This window comes from Pseudorca crassidens, chromosome 9, assembly GCF_039906515.1.
Source record: "Pseudorca crassidens isolate mPseCra1 chromosome 9, mPseCra1.hap1, whole genome shotgun sequence".
NCBI classification, from domain to species: domain Eukaryota; kingdom Metazoa; phylum Chordata; class Mammalia; order Artiodactyla; family Delphinidae; genus Pseudorca; species Pseudorca crassidens.
In genome coordinates this window covers 10,461,019-10,475,652 of record NC_090304.1, presented here as the reverse complement: position 1 = coordinate 10,475,652, position 14,634 = coordinate 10,461,019, and the positions used below count along the sequence as shown (strand labels likewise).

Below are 14,634 nucleotides of genomic sequence, written 5' to 3'. Positions count from 1 at the left end.
CCAGCAGGAAGATCGTGACCTCCAACAAGTTTTACCGGAAGACCCAGGTGGATCTGGACCTCTGCTAGGTACCATTCTTTTCTCAGTGCTTCTTCCTTCCTGGGTCCTAAGCAAGCTGTCTTCCTCTTGGTTACTTGGTTGTGAATCCCTCCTTCCTTCCCTTCCAAATAACCCCACAGCCTCGCTCCTTGCCTCCCTCCTTACCTAAGCCCTATCCTTCACCTGCAGATGGCAGCCCCCGCCCCGGGGAGGGAGATGACCAGTCCATTTCTTCTAAAAATGTCTTCATTCCTTCTACCTCCAGGTCCTGACCTGGCTCATCAAAGTGTCCAGCTGGATGACCAAGCAGCCCAGAGTGTGGGGCAGGGGGCTGGCGATGGTCAGATCACACGAGAAGAGCTGGAGTAATGAGCAGGTGGGACTTCCACCGCTCAGCCACTGGGGGCCTGTCCAAGTCTGCTTTTCTTGGGCCCCTCAGGGTATCACTAAAGACAGAAACTTCCAAATGGAAGTTTTTTAAACTTATTACAAAAAGATTTCAAACATAAAAATAAAAAAGAATAGCATCATGAACCCTGTGTTTCATCCCTCGATATCAAGAATTACATTACTGTCTTAGTTGGCCCAGGCTGTCACGGACTGGAGGCTAGAAGTCCAGATCAAGGTGCCAGCCAGTTGGGTTCCTGGTGAGGACCCTCTTCTTGGCTAGCAGACAGCTCTCTTCTTGCTGCGTCCTCACATGTGGTAGGGGAGGGGGAGGAAGAATGAGAGAGAGAAAGAGAGAGAGGAAGCTTTTTTTTTTTTTTTTTTTTACATCTTTATTGGAGTATAATTGCTTTACAATGGTGTGTTAGTTTCTGCTTTATAACAAAGTGAAACAGTTATACATATACATATGTTCCCATATCTCTTCCCTGTTGCGTCTCCCTCCCTCCCACCCTCCCTATCCCACCCCTCTAGGTGGTCACAAAGCACCCAGATGATCTCCCTGTGCTATGTGGCTGCTTCCCACTAGCTATCTACCTTACGTTCTTCTTATAAAGGCGCTAATCCCATCACGAGGGCCGAACCCTCAAGACCCCATCTCAACCTAAGTACCTCCCAAAGGCCCTACCTTCTAATTCCATCACATTGGGAGTTAGGGATTCAACTTATGAATTTGGGGGTGGACACAATTCAATCCATAGCAACTACACAAATCTTTTTTTTTTTTATCTAAACCTTCACTTTAACATTTTTTTTTTTACTATTTATTCATTTTTGCTGAAGTATTTTAAGGAAGAGATTACCGTGTCACAAAATATATATAACCACAATGCTATTTTGTTCCAAACAAAAGTAACGTCTAATAATCAGTCCATATTAAAATTTCCCCGATCCTCTCAAAAAAATGCCTTTTAACAGTTTATTTATCAAATCAGGATCTAGAGAATGTACACACATGTTGCATTTGGTTGTTGTCTTTTAAGTCTTTTAATAAATAACAGTCTCTCCCCCCCCATTTTTATGCCATTTATTTGTTTAAAAAGCAGGAGGAAGTGGGGTTGTTTGTCCTATAGAATTCCCAAGTATTGGGTTTAGAGCATTGCTTCTCTGTTCCTTTATCTATGTATTTCCCTGAAAACTGGTAGTTAAATCTAGACTTGAGTTCAAAACTTTTTATTCGAATATTTCTTATGTAATTCCATATATTTCTTATGGCATCACATCAAGAGGCTCATAATTTCTAGTTGCCCCACTTTGATAGACGTTGAGATTGATCAGTGGGTCCTGATGTTGCCAAACTCATCCATCCGTTATAAACTTCCCCTTCGACCTTTCACCTTATGGTTTTAGCATCCATTGATGATCTTTGCCTAGATCCATTTTTTCATTGGGATGTTGCAAAACAGTGGTTTCCCGGTTCTACCATTTCTTCTGAATTTAATTACTGGAATTCTTCGATTAAAATGAATAGTCCTTCATCGACTTTTTGTAGTTACATACAAAAATAGCATACATATTGATGATTATTTCCCCCTTGCAGTGTTCAGAATAGTGAGTTGGTGCATTGGCAATCTGTCACAGTGACAAATTAGGTGTTGTATATTACCACTTGGAACTCATGGCTATTTTTTTTTAAATCTTTATTATTATTTATTTGGTGGCACAGGGTCTTAGTTGTGTGAGGCAGGATCCTCAGTTGTGGCATGTGGGCTCCTTAGTTGTGACATGCATGTGGGCTCCAGTTCCCTGATCAGGAATCGAACCCAGGCCCCCTGCATTGGGAGCACAGAGTCTTATCCACTGCGCCACTAGTCATGGCTTTTTATATATTTAATTTGTTTCAATCAATTTGATGTGATGTTAAAATTATCCCACTTTTGGCCTCTTCATATGGATTCCTAAACTTTTGCCCGGCCCCTGGTGGTCTTTGAAGGCCCTCAACTTTCTGGTCCTTCAAGATTCCCAGGCTTACCTTGTGCATTTCTTGGCCCAGCCCTGAAATCAACCATCTCTTCAAGAATCTCTGTATCTTCTGGTGGGAAAGGGTGTTCAGAGGCCACAGGCTAGGCCTCAGGATAGTCACTAAGTCCCTGTTATCAAGTTGCCATTGCTTCTAGGCTTTTCAGTGGTCAGACCCAGAAAGTCGAGATTTTATTTAAAAAAAGAAAGGAAAATAATTAATTGGTACAAACATATACTTCCAATTCAAGTTTTCAGACCGCAGGGTTTTACTGAAGCTTTTTGTTTTATACGTAAACATCTTTTCTCTCTTCCACTGGAAGTCTTGCTTCAAGACCACATTAGCATTAGTTACTTACTTGCTTTAACCTGTAACATACATAAGATACTCTCAAAATAACAGTAGCAACATCACCAACAATAAGGTGCCGGATATAGTTTCAGATTTCTTTGGTTTTTTGTTTTGGGTTTGGTTTTGGAGGGAGGATGTGTTTGTGTGTTTGTCTTTGTTCTTAGAAGATATCCCACTCTGAATGTAGGTCAAAATTCTGCATTTTAAAGCCACTTAAGTAATGTTTTGTTGTGTGCGGCTGGGTCACCAACTTGATAGAATTAGGCTCATTTGTCTTAGTTCTCAATTTCGACAGATGTGTTTATTTATGTATTTTTAAATTCTGGAACACATTTACATGGTTGCAAAGTCAAATTATAAAACAAGAAAAATCTCACTTCCGTCCCTGCCCCTCCCCCATAAATTACAGGTGTTTTTAGTTTTATTGAAAACAGACATATATGTGTATGTAAAAGTAACGAACTACAAGCACTTTTGTGGTCCCTCTTTTTTAAAAACTAAACAGTACACCCTGAAGACCTCACGCATTTCACGCCTCTCTCTAGTTGTTCGGATGCCCTGTGCCTTATTGAACACTCCCTCGTGGATGGTCACTACAGGTAAGTTTCTAATCTTTTCATTTTACAAACAGTGTTGCAGTGAATGGCTTGTACATATGTCTTTTTGTATTTTTGCCAGTGTATCTTTTTTTTTTTTTTTTTTTTTTTTTTTTTTTTGCGGTTCGCGGGCCTCTCACTGCTGTGGCCTCTCCCATTGTGGAGCACAGGCTCCAGACGCGTAGGCTCAGCGGCCGTGGCTCACGGGCCCAGCCGCTCCGCGGCATGTGGGATCTTCCCGGACCGGGACAGAACCTGTATCCCCTGCATCAGCAGGTGGACTCTCAACCACTGCGTGACCAGGGAAGCCCACCAGTGTATCTTTGGGATAGTTCCCTAAAAGTAGAATTGCTGAGCTAAATGGTATAGTGTGTGTCACTTGCTAGTTGCCGTCAGATACCCTGCGTAGGGACTGAAACACCAAAACTGAATTTTAACAACATTCAAAAATGAGTAGGAAGACGCAGCTCCCAATCTATCACCCGCCTGGTGACCAGGCCAGCCTCCCGTTGTTCTACCCGAGGGACAGGCCTGGATAGATCTCACGCAGGAACACCCACGTCCTGGGAATCCTGGAAGGAACCATAAAACTCCATCATCTTTACTTTGGCTGGAATAACAGTTTAACAGGTAGCCCTGTTCACCTCAGGCTGAGCAGGAGCTCTGAGTGGTCTCTTTTGTCTTCTTTGACTGATAAGACACTTAGAAGTTATTTCTTTGCATGCTTGGTTTGGTAGAGAAAATGTTTCAAGGCATGGACCCTAGTGGGGAATTATACCAGATGCTCAGCAAGTGGACATTATTAAATTCATTGGTTTATATGACCCTGGTAATCTTTCTTTACATAAGGAAGGAAAATTAACGTGGTTAAGATGCATTCGGTCTCTTACTCATTCGACCAACATGAATTGAACCCCCTCTCTGTCCCCTCTCTACTCCCACCTCTAGGCCAGAAACAAAAACCTGCACAGCCTGCAGGCTGAATCCAGCACACAGTTAGTTGTTTGAGGTTTGGCTCACACTATGTTTTTTGAAAAAAACAAACAAAATTGGTCGCTAACATTTAAAATCGGGGGATTTTACATAAATATCCAGACTTCTAACTTCTCTTGAAAACTTGCCAACCAGCCGCTGGTGGGAGCTGAGGAGCGACTGCCCCCAGTGGCAGGGCATGTGCTGCCCTGTGTCCCTGGTGCCCGCCCAGCCCTTCCATTCATTTCTCTTGCCTCCTGGGTCATGAGTTTGTGAGAACTGCCCTAGACTGCTAGCTCCCTGAAGATAAGGACCTCCTGTGTCTTACTTGACTTTGACTTTACAGCATCTACCCCGGACCCTAGCACACAGGGTCCTCCGTGTATGTTTGTTGGACGATATAAAGTATCTTGTGGATGCATGCATCACATTTCTCCCAATAGTGAAGCTGTGTAATTGTAATACTACTCTAGCCCAGACCTTTGATGCATATTGGCATCACAGGTGCCCCTGAACTGTGCCATCTGTCCCACTACGTAAAGCCACTCGCATGTCACTGGGCTGCCCCTAAAGTCTTCACTTTGCCATTTGAACTCTTTTCCTCCGAGCGATCTCCTCTCCAGCTGAGGACAAAAACACACGCTTCATGACCACGTTAGATCACGAATGTCAAGCATTTCTCTAGTAGTATTTACTTTATCACGTTGTTAGCAGTGTTTTATCTCCAAGTTGGCAACAGTCTCCCCACTCTTAGTCCATGCGGTTCAGTTTGGTTTTTCAGCCAAGCCCCAAAGAAGAGATTACAGTAGAAATCTCTGTATTCTGAGAATTTTCCAAGTCCACTCCCCACAGACACTGATGGAGGTAAAGATTGTATCGAGACGTTCGTATTTCTGATCAGATCCATTAATGGCCTAAGGGGGACAATTAGGGCATGTCAGAGCATATATAACTAGGAGCCCTTGGCCAGCACTGCATGCTCAGAACTCACTCTTTCCTGAGTACTTGGACCCAGGAAAGAAGCATGAAGTGGCTTGGGATCCTTGGGCTGGTGGCCCTCTCAGAGTGCCTAGTCATGTAAGTGCGGGGACTGTAAGTGGCATCATCTCTCTTTCTGGGGTCTTCCTTGTCCTCTTATTCTTCCACCCATCAGGCTCAGAAGGGAATGTAATCATTCCCTGACAGTCTTAAAGTTCAACTCTCACTTATTGATGAGTACCTTGCCATGGGCAACATGGGGCCCAAGGGTCTTGGGGTAGGCCTGCAGGGCTGCACAACTCTTGGGGTACCGTCACATCATGACCTATGTGAAAATGGCACTCCTTGGGATTGCTCAGTGCACAACCTGTGCAACTGTAAGTGTGGTCCTATGAACAGCATTTCTCCTATATTGGTTTCTAGGACTTCTCTCTGCTCTCTCTCCATTTCTGTGTGTATGTGTCTGTGTCTTCATCTCTGTATCTCTCTCTTTTATCTCTCCATCCCCTTTGGATGTCTCTGTGCATGCAGAATTCTCTGAGTTTTCGTTTTTGTTTTCGTTTTGTTTTTCTATTTTGACTCTTCCTTGCTTCTCTAGCTTCTTAATTTCCCTAATTTATTCCCCATCTCCTGGCTTCCTCTCTCACCCCTCTCTTCTGCTGGAGCCCTGGAGAAAGATCTGGAAGGCTACTTCTAGGCTGATTTACCTCTAACCAGCAGTGTGACCACAGCCAAGTCACAAACTCCCTGCATTTCAAATTCCTCCCCTGTAAAAAGAGGGTAATGATCCCCCTTCGGACTCCTTCCCAGAACTTCTTAGAAAAAGATACAGTGGGATGGCAATAGCAATGGGAAGGGCTGTCATTGTGGACACTTCTTACATGTCAGGTACATTATATACATCATCTCACTTAATACCCAGAGCATTCTATACGGACGATAGGAGCTATATTCTACCTTTGTACCTACCGAGGGGGAAACTGAGACTCCAAATGGTCATATGGCTTACCCAAATTAAACAACAGAACCTGTATTCAAACCTAGGTCTTTGTCATGGTCTTTTCATGGCATCCTGATATGAGAGGACACTCATAAAAATGCTTGGAATATACACAGTGCCATTACAATGCAAGGTATGACAGTCGTACTATAACACAGACAGCTGATTGCTGACCCTTCTTTGTTTCCTTTTCCCAATGCTCGGTGAAAGAATCCCTCTAACAAAGATGAAGACCATGCGAGAAACCCTCAGGGAAAAAAACTTGCTGACAAACTTCCTGTTGAAGAACAATGGCAACTGGTCCCAGAATGTTGGCAACAGGTCCCAGAATGTCGCCTATTACCCGAAAATGACTCTTCATCCCCTGAGGAACTACCTGGATGTGAGTGTGTTGGGTGGATGGCACTCTACAGCGCCCCCTGGTGCTCTGGCCTGGCACTGGGGTTCATCTGGAGGCGCCAGGCGGTGTGGTGGGGCTAGGGCTCCTGCAGGAAGCAGAAACTCTGGGGAATACGGACCCCATTCCCAGAGAAGAGGGCACTCTCATCCTCAACTCTTGGTCGGTGGTAACTGGGCTCGGCAATGACCAGGTGGCAGGTAAACACCCATTTCTTGCCAAAGATATGTCATTAGTTTGAGGGAGATTGTTCCTCCTGAACTAAGTGAGCCACTGAGTTACAGATGAAAGGTGAGCCGTGTCTGATCGAAAGATAAAGCCAACTGCAAATCAAGATTGAAACCCCAGGCGGACAAAGTTCAGCCTCCGCAGATCCAAGGACACCAGTAAAAAGTTACTGAGCCCCTATGGCCTGTGACGCCATAAAAATCTAACACTATGGTTATTGTTATTGATTTTAAAAAAGGTCTCGTCTCTTCCTCAAGAATGCATAGGACAGCCTGAGTGATAGGCAAAGAGTAAATACATGTCAAATAAAAGGGCCAGCAGCGTGGTGGTGATAGGACATGGTCTGAGTTCAGAGGAGGTGGCCTGGGGTGACCTAGGAGGGCCAACTGGAGAAAGAAACAGGCTGGGCCTTAAAGGGGGGACTGGAGAGCTTCTCAAATGAACGCACCAGGACTCGCCTGTAGGCCAGTGCTTAAGACTCTGCGCTCCCACTGCAGGGGGACCGGGTTCGATCCCTCGTCAGGGAACTAAGAGCCCGCATGGAGGAAAAGAAAGAAAAAAATCAAATGAAAGCACCGGTCTGAGCAGAGGCTGTGAGGTGGGGCGGTTGGAAAGTGATCTCAGGATACACGGGACACCTCGAGGGAAGCAGTACTCTGGGAATCGAGGGCGGCCAGGGCAGCCAGGTCTGACCACACCACCCCCCCCTCCCTGGCCCCTGTAGCTAGCCTATGTCGGCAACATCACCATTGGAACGCCCCCTCAGCAGTTCAGGGTCGTCTTTGACACCGGCTCAGCTGACCTGTGGGTGCCCTCCATCTACTGCTACAGTCGCCCCTGCCGTGAGTACCTGCCCCCCCGCCCATCTTGTACTCCCCCTCCCACCCCCTTCTCCGTCCTTAGCACCTGACGGACACACATCTCTTGTGTTCGCAGGTACACACAATGTCTTCAACCCTCACGTGTCCACCACCTTCCGGCTCTGGGGCCGGTCCATCGACCTCACCTACGGCTCCGGGAGGACCATTGGATTTCTTGGCTACGACACTGTTCGGGTAACTGGAAACCAGAAGCCGAGTCAGGGCTGGCCCTGGGAGCAACCGCAGCTTACAAAACAGATGCAGGCCCAACTGGGAGGGCCCGTCTTTCCCAAAGTCCCCTAGTGGCTGGCCGCCCACCCCACAGTGTTGTGTCCCTGAGGAGACAGTGTCCCTGCTGACACACAAACTCCCAGAAGGGCTGACCCAGAGAGTGGCTTGAGGTGTGGGTTTGCAGCTCCTTTGCCCATGAGCAGCTCAAGGTTCCTTTTGCTGGGAGCAGGGAGAGAGGGGAAAAAAGCACCCACTCTTATATCCTCAGGCTGTGCCAGGTACTTCCACGGTAATAACTCGTTTACTCCTGCAGCAACCCCACATAGCAAGTGCTATGATTAGCTCCACTAGACAGATGAGGGAACCGAGGTGCAGAAAGCCAGGGCCTTGCCAAGGTCAGGCATCAGGTAAACGGTGGAGCTGGGCTGGCCAGTCAGGATTCATCAGGTGTGCAGTACTTGGGGAGAGGATAAACTGATCTTGGGCGGTTGCGGGGAACTGAGGGCTTCGGGAATCCAGACAGGGAAAGCAGGGGGCCACAGATGTGGGAGGGGCCTGATAAATGGGGGTCCACGAGAGGGGGCCTTTGAGTGTCTAATAAAATGTATTGCCTGCATCCCCCAAAGGGCCTGAGTTCTCTCTCTCTCTCTCTCTCTCTCTCACACACACACACACACACACATGCACACACACATCCCCAAAGCGTGTTTCCCAGGCAGAATTTTCATAAGCACCCTGGCAGCGACATTGTAAAATGGGTTTCTGTCTTTCTGGGTGGATGCAAATTCCACGATGCATTGCGATGAATTCAGTCCATTTCTGTCATCAGATCACAGTGATGGCAAAGAGAAGACTCTCCTGCTCTCTACTCATTCTGTCCTCCAGTCGGAACCATTTGGTCCTGTTGAGTCCCTGTTTTTCCACCTGCACAGGAAGCATGAGGCCAATTTCGCTCACTTCACATGGTGTTTGCAGGATGGGCAGGTGTTGGTTCAAAGCCACAGCCCAGCACAAATGGAACCCAAATTCCAGTCGCAGCTTGGTCTAACTATCTGAGGTCAACACAGGGCACAGCCAGGCCGCAGTTCTTCTCTGCGGTGCTCTTGGCATCTCTATCCCAGCCCAGTCCCAGCCCCCCTTCACAAACCTTTATGTGGGAACACTCCCCTCTCCCACAGATCGGGAAACTTATTGACATGGGCCAGCCATTTGGCCTGAGCAAGTTACAGTTTGGGATGGAAGATGCACCCTTTGATGGCATCCTGGGCTTGGGCTACCCCAGCCTCGCCACCCAAGGGACCACCCCCGTCTTCGACACCCTGAGGAAACGAAGCCTCATTCCTCAGTCTGTCTTTGCCTTCTACTTGAGCAGGTAAGTCCGAACTGCACAAGCCCTCTCTCTAAGTCAGCTGTAAGATGCTTTCAGTTGCATGAAAAGTTGTAGCCCAGCTGATCCAGAAGTTTCCTGAGAGACAGTCTAGCCCGGGATAACTATGGCCCCAGGGCCACATCTGGCCCTGCCACTGGTTTTTGTAAATAAAGTTTTATGAGAACACAAGCATACTCATGGGCTCAGGGGCAGCAGCTTGGTCCAGGGGGTGTGAAGGGAAGAGGGAGAGCAGTGGAAGATATCAGGATACAGGTTGGAGGAAAAGGCAACAGGATGTGCTGATGGATTTCACATGGGAGGAAGGAGAGGGATGGTGGGAATGTTTCCTCCTCACTAACATTTTACCCGGAGCCCAGAAGCAGCTACACAATTCGCAGGCGCCAGCGCGAAATGAAAACGTGGGACCTCTTGTTCAAAAAGTATTAGGAGGGGCTTCCCTGGTGGCGCAGTGGTTGGGATTCCGCCTGCCGATGCAGGGGACGTGGGTTCGTGCCCTGGTCCGGGAGGATCCCACATGCCACGGAGCGGCTGGGCCCGTGAGCCATGGCCGCTGAGCCTGCGCGTCCGGAGCCTGTGCTCCGCAACGGGAGAGGCCGCAGCAGTGAGAGGCCCACGTACCGCAAAAAAAAAAAAAGTATTGGGAATTTCAAGACAGGGATAGCAGAGGCTCAGGGCCCTGCTGCGTGTGAGGCCCCATGGGTGGCACAGGTCACACACACTGGTGAAGCCAACCCTGGGTGAGCCTGAGCCCACACCCTTGTTGCCCTCGGGCCTCGGCTTTTCTGAACAATGACAGGCTAGGCGAGGGGGCAGCCAGACCCCTCCGGCACGGTGTCCTCTGAGGGTATCTCTGAGCACTCTGGTTGCTGGAGGGGACCGGGCCCTCTTCAGAAGGGTGGGTGGTCGGAGCCCAGCCAGGCTGCCCAGCTTCGAACCCCTTCTGTGCCACTCACTAGTCGGTGACCCACCTCGGACAGGTCCTCAATCCCTCCGGGCCTCAATTTCCGTCTCTGTAAAATGGGGACCCTAATAGTGCCAAGGATGGGTGGAGCAGCACAGCCCTAGGACAGTGCCTGCCGTTACTCTCCTACAACGAGCCCTCCCTCTTCCTTCTCTCCTCAGCCAGAAGGAGAATGGCAGCATTGTGATGTTAGGCGGGGTGGACCACAGCTACCACAAAGGAAAGCTCCAGTGGATACCAGTGTCCCGACCCCACTACTGGCAGATAACCATGAACCGGTAAGCCCCTCCCTCTGAGGGCCCCCCCAAGTGATGCTCCCACACGTGCACACGGACACATGCAGACACACAAAGAAACGCACAGACGCACAGTCACACACACAGACATACGCTCCACCCCCAAAGACACACGTGTAAGCACACGCACAGGCACACAGATACACACAAAAACACACACAGATACACACACCACCCATGGGTTCATAATCACCCCAGGCCCCTGACCAGGGCTCTGACCAGGGTCCTGAACAGGGTTCAGAGAGACGTGTGCAGCCCAAGAGGGCTGCACCCACCACGCTGGAAGGCAGGGAGCACGGTTTGAAGACCCTGAAGTGCAGTGAAAAGAGGACCAGGGAGGATGTCACCAGCCTGAACAGGGTTGTGATAAGTTGACCAACTGTCTAGGGCTACCCGGGACCCAGGGAGCTCTCACTACACAAAACTACCAGTTTCAAAACAGGGAAAGTCCTGGACAAACCAGGAAAACTGGTTTCCTGAGGGAGAAACACCCCAGCAGTGGAGAGAGGTTGGCTGCATTCTTGAGACCTGAAAGCAACTCATACAAAGAGACACTCGCCCCACCCATAGCCACCCCCCATCCCGGGCACACAGTGGGGCAGGGGCTGTGACAGAGAGAATCAGGAAGCCGGGATCCAGGAGTGGCCTGAGAACAAGGGGCAATAATTGACGGGATTCTCAGTGATACCCTCAGACAGAAGCTTCCGTGTCCTTTGGAGGCCCCCTGGGCTAGCTCAGGCATCGCCTGGCCGCGGGCCTCAGTGTCTGAGCTGTGTGAGTGGGCCATGCTGGGAGACAACCTCTCCCAGGGCAGCCTGTGTCTCCGACACCCCTACTCTCAGCATCTGCTGCCCCGGAGAACCTCCATCTTCACCGTGTGGGTTGACCCGTTATCGGTCACACAGCACATACAGGGCTCTGGTTGTTCCTCATCCACTTTTTCATTCATTCATTCATTCAACAAACATACATTGTGCATCCGCTGTGTGCTAGGCACTTGAGAGAGGCACTGAGACTACAACTTGCCCTTACATCTAGTAAGGCAGACGTACATGAAACGAGTCACACACATAAAAATGAATTTCCACTTCGGTACATGCTAGTAATGAGGAACTCTACAGAGTGACCAGGACAGGAGCCTGATCTAGTCTGGGGGGGAGGACTTCCCTGAAAAAATGACAAGTAAGCTGGAACCTGGAAGATGAGGAGAAATTAGCTAGACAAAGGGGATGGGGGTCTTCTAGGAAGGGCGAGCAGCACATGCCAAGGCCCTGAGGCACCAAAGAGCCTGACGCACTCAGGAGCTGAAAGGCAGTCAGCGAAGGTTAGGCGACCAGAGCAAAGGCAAACAGAGGCAGGGCGTGAGCTGAAGGGAGACAGTCAGGGAGGGGACAGTCGTGGGGGGAGACTTCACAGTGATGCTGGTGTCCACTCTGTCCCACTGTGTCTCAGCATCACCATAAACGGTGTGGCTTTTGGTTGTTGCCGCGGCTGCCAGGCCATTGTGGATACCGGGACGTCGTTCCTATTTGGCCCAAGTAGAGTGATCACCGCCATCCGAAGGCTCATCGGCGCCCGCCTTGTCGATAACGAGGTGAAGGGTCACGCCACAGGGTCACTCCGGGGCTCTCCACGCACCAGGGATCACCTGGGCCAACCTCTCTCCCTCTTTCTCTAACAGTATGCGGTTTCATGTAGCTATGTGGCTCGCCTGCCTACAATCATCTTCAGCATCAACGGCAACGACTACCCAGTGCCCCCTCAAGCCTACATCAGAAAGGTGAAGGGCCAACCCTGGTGGAATTACAGGAACCCTTGGGCTCCTGCTTGCAGGAGGGGGCCCTCTGCAGGGCAAGCCACACCATTGCAGATGCCACGGAGCCCCTGTGGCTGGGCCAGTGCCTCCCACAAAACCAACCACTTGAGAGTAAGGGGCAGTCTGGGACTTCCATCATCCTGAAATAAATGGAACACTGCCCCGTGCTGGCCTGGTGCGAGGCACAAGGAGAAGGGAACACTAAGGGCCTCTGCCCTCAAGGAGCTTCAGTTCAACCTGAGCCCTCAGATAGATGAACACGGAAAGTCAGCTCTAGCAATCCCTGCAATAGGCCAAGGGACAAGTGGGGTGGGTGGCCACAGTCTCAGTGTGTTGTCCCACCATAATGGTTAACGGTCTCCCTCCCACCTCGAAGGTGTCCTGCTTTGGATGACAAATTACATGGCGACCCTCGTCCTCGCCTGCGACTTCCCCTTGCTAAGCCCCACTTCCCACTCTGTGAGTTGGGGTACCAGACCCCTCTGTGGGGAGGCTGCATGCTCCCGTGAATTAAGGGTGCACAGTGACCGCACGGCCCTTGCACAGGGTTGAGGCTTAATGTCAGCTCCCTGTGGGAGTTCAGAGGAGGCTGATGGCCTCAAGGAGGCTTTGAGGAAGAAAGGGAATGTCAGTCATTCTAAACCCCCAGCCTCATGGAGGCACGAGGAGGCCTGCATGGGTCCAGGCGAATCTGCACTGGACCCCATGCAAATGGCACCCCCGGGGGCTGAGCCGAGGGGTGCCGGGTGCAGATTAGAGTGATGAGGGCTGTACACAAGGGGAGCACCAGGGTGAGTCACCCAACCCCGCCTGGAGTGGCCAGGGAGGGCGAGCGTGGGGCCAGGAAGCCTTCCTAGAGGGGCTGAGCGCAGTCTCTAAGAACGGGTCGTGGGGAAGAGGGAGAAGCAAAGGCATTCCCTGCAGAGGAAACGGCGAGCAGGGTCAGAAGGAGTGAGGGGAATTACAGGCCATTCTTGCTCTTGTTTAACATTTTATTCAAGTATAGTTGATATACAGTGTTTTGTTGATTTCTGCTGTACAGCAAACTGACTCAGTTATACATGTGTTTGTATCCTTTTTCTTCTTCTTTTCCACTAGTTGATCACGGGAGCTTGAATAGAGCTCCCTGGGCTCTACAGCAGGGCCTTGTCGTTCACCCATCCTCTCTATAGTGCTTTGCATCTGCTCATCCCAAACTCCCGTCCTCCCCTGCCCCAGCCCCTCTCCCTCATGGCAACCACATGCCTTGGCCGTTCTTGGTCTTGGATGGGCACCCCACTTCCGCAGCTGCTGAGAGAGCCACTTGGTTCTTACCAAAGGAGGGAGATAAAACCGAGAAGCTGCGGCTCCGGATGCCGAGAGGGTGGCAGGTAAGGGCTCAGGCTGACTGCTGTGCATTTCCGTCTCCCCCAGAGCCTTCGGGGCAAATGCCTCAGCACCTTGGCAGCGGGCACAGAGAGCATGAGCCGCTCGGAGACCTGGATCCTGGGCGACGTCTTCCTGAGGCTGTATTTCTCGGTTTACGATCGGGGAAACAACAGGGTTGGCCTGGCTCCCGCAGTGTAAAGGCTGGGGCCGCTTCAGCAGTCAGGCCCCCTCCAAACACACACTCACTCACACGTAGGGCACTCCCACCCAGGGATGGCGGTGGACTGTGGTGCTCTGCAAAGCCCCGTTCTCAGCAAAGAATAAAAGTTTCCATTCTCAACGGTGCTAAGACAAATGGGTGCCTCTCTTTGGGTCGGGGAGGTGCATCATGACCGGGCAGGATCTGAACCACAAGTGAGAGGAGCCCAACTGCAAGTGGCTTCAAGGAAAGGGGAGACTTACTGGAAGGACACTGGGGATCCGGGACACAGGAACCACAGCAGAGGCGAAGATCTCAGTGACTGGACCCAAGGAATCAGAAGCCATCAGCTCCCTCTTTCCCTCCCTCGCTCTTTCCCGTCTCTCATCTTTGATTCTCTTAGCCTGACAACTTTCTTCCCTCACACTTCTACACATATATCCCTAACGCGTCTAATCCCTAAGGAAAGAAGCTCAGAAAAACCTCAGGATACCAAGGAGGGCTCTGATTGGGCCACCTCAGATCACGTGTCCAGCCCTGGAGCA

At 50.2% G+C, this 14,634-nt stretch overlaps 1 protein-coding gene across 1 annotated transcript; it reads left to right on the top strand.

The window, feature by feature from the left end:
- The first annotated feature begins 5,341 nt into the window (after nt 1-5,341).
- On the top strand, nt 5,342-14,088 carry LOC137231219 (pregnancy-associated glycoprotein 2-like). Its single transcript, XM_067751728.1, has 9 exons — nt 5,342-5,442; nt 6,554-6,725; nt 7,693-7,810; nt 7,905-8,023; nt 9,238-9,431; nt 10,572-10,688; nt 12,159-12,300; nt 12,388-12,486; nt 13,936-14,088. Exons 1-9 carry the CDS (start codon nt 5,342-5,344, stop codon nt 14,086-14,088), a joined length of 1,215 nt encoding a protein of 404 aa, XP_067607829.1.
- The last annotated feature ends 546 nt before the right edge of the window (nt 14,089-14,634 follow it).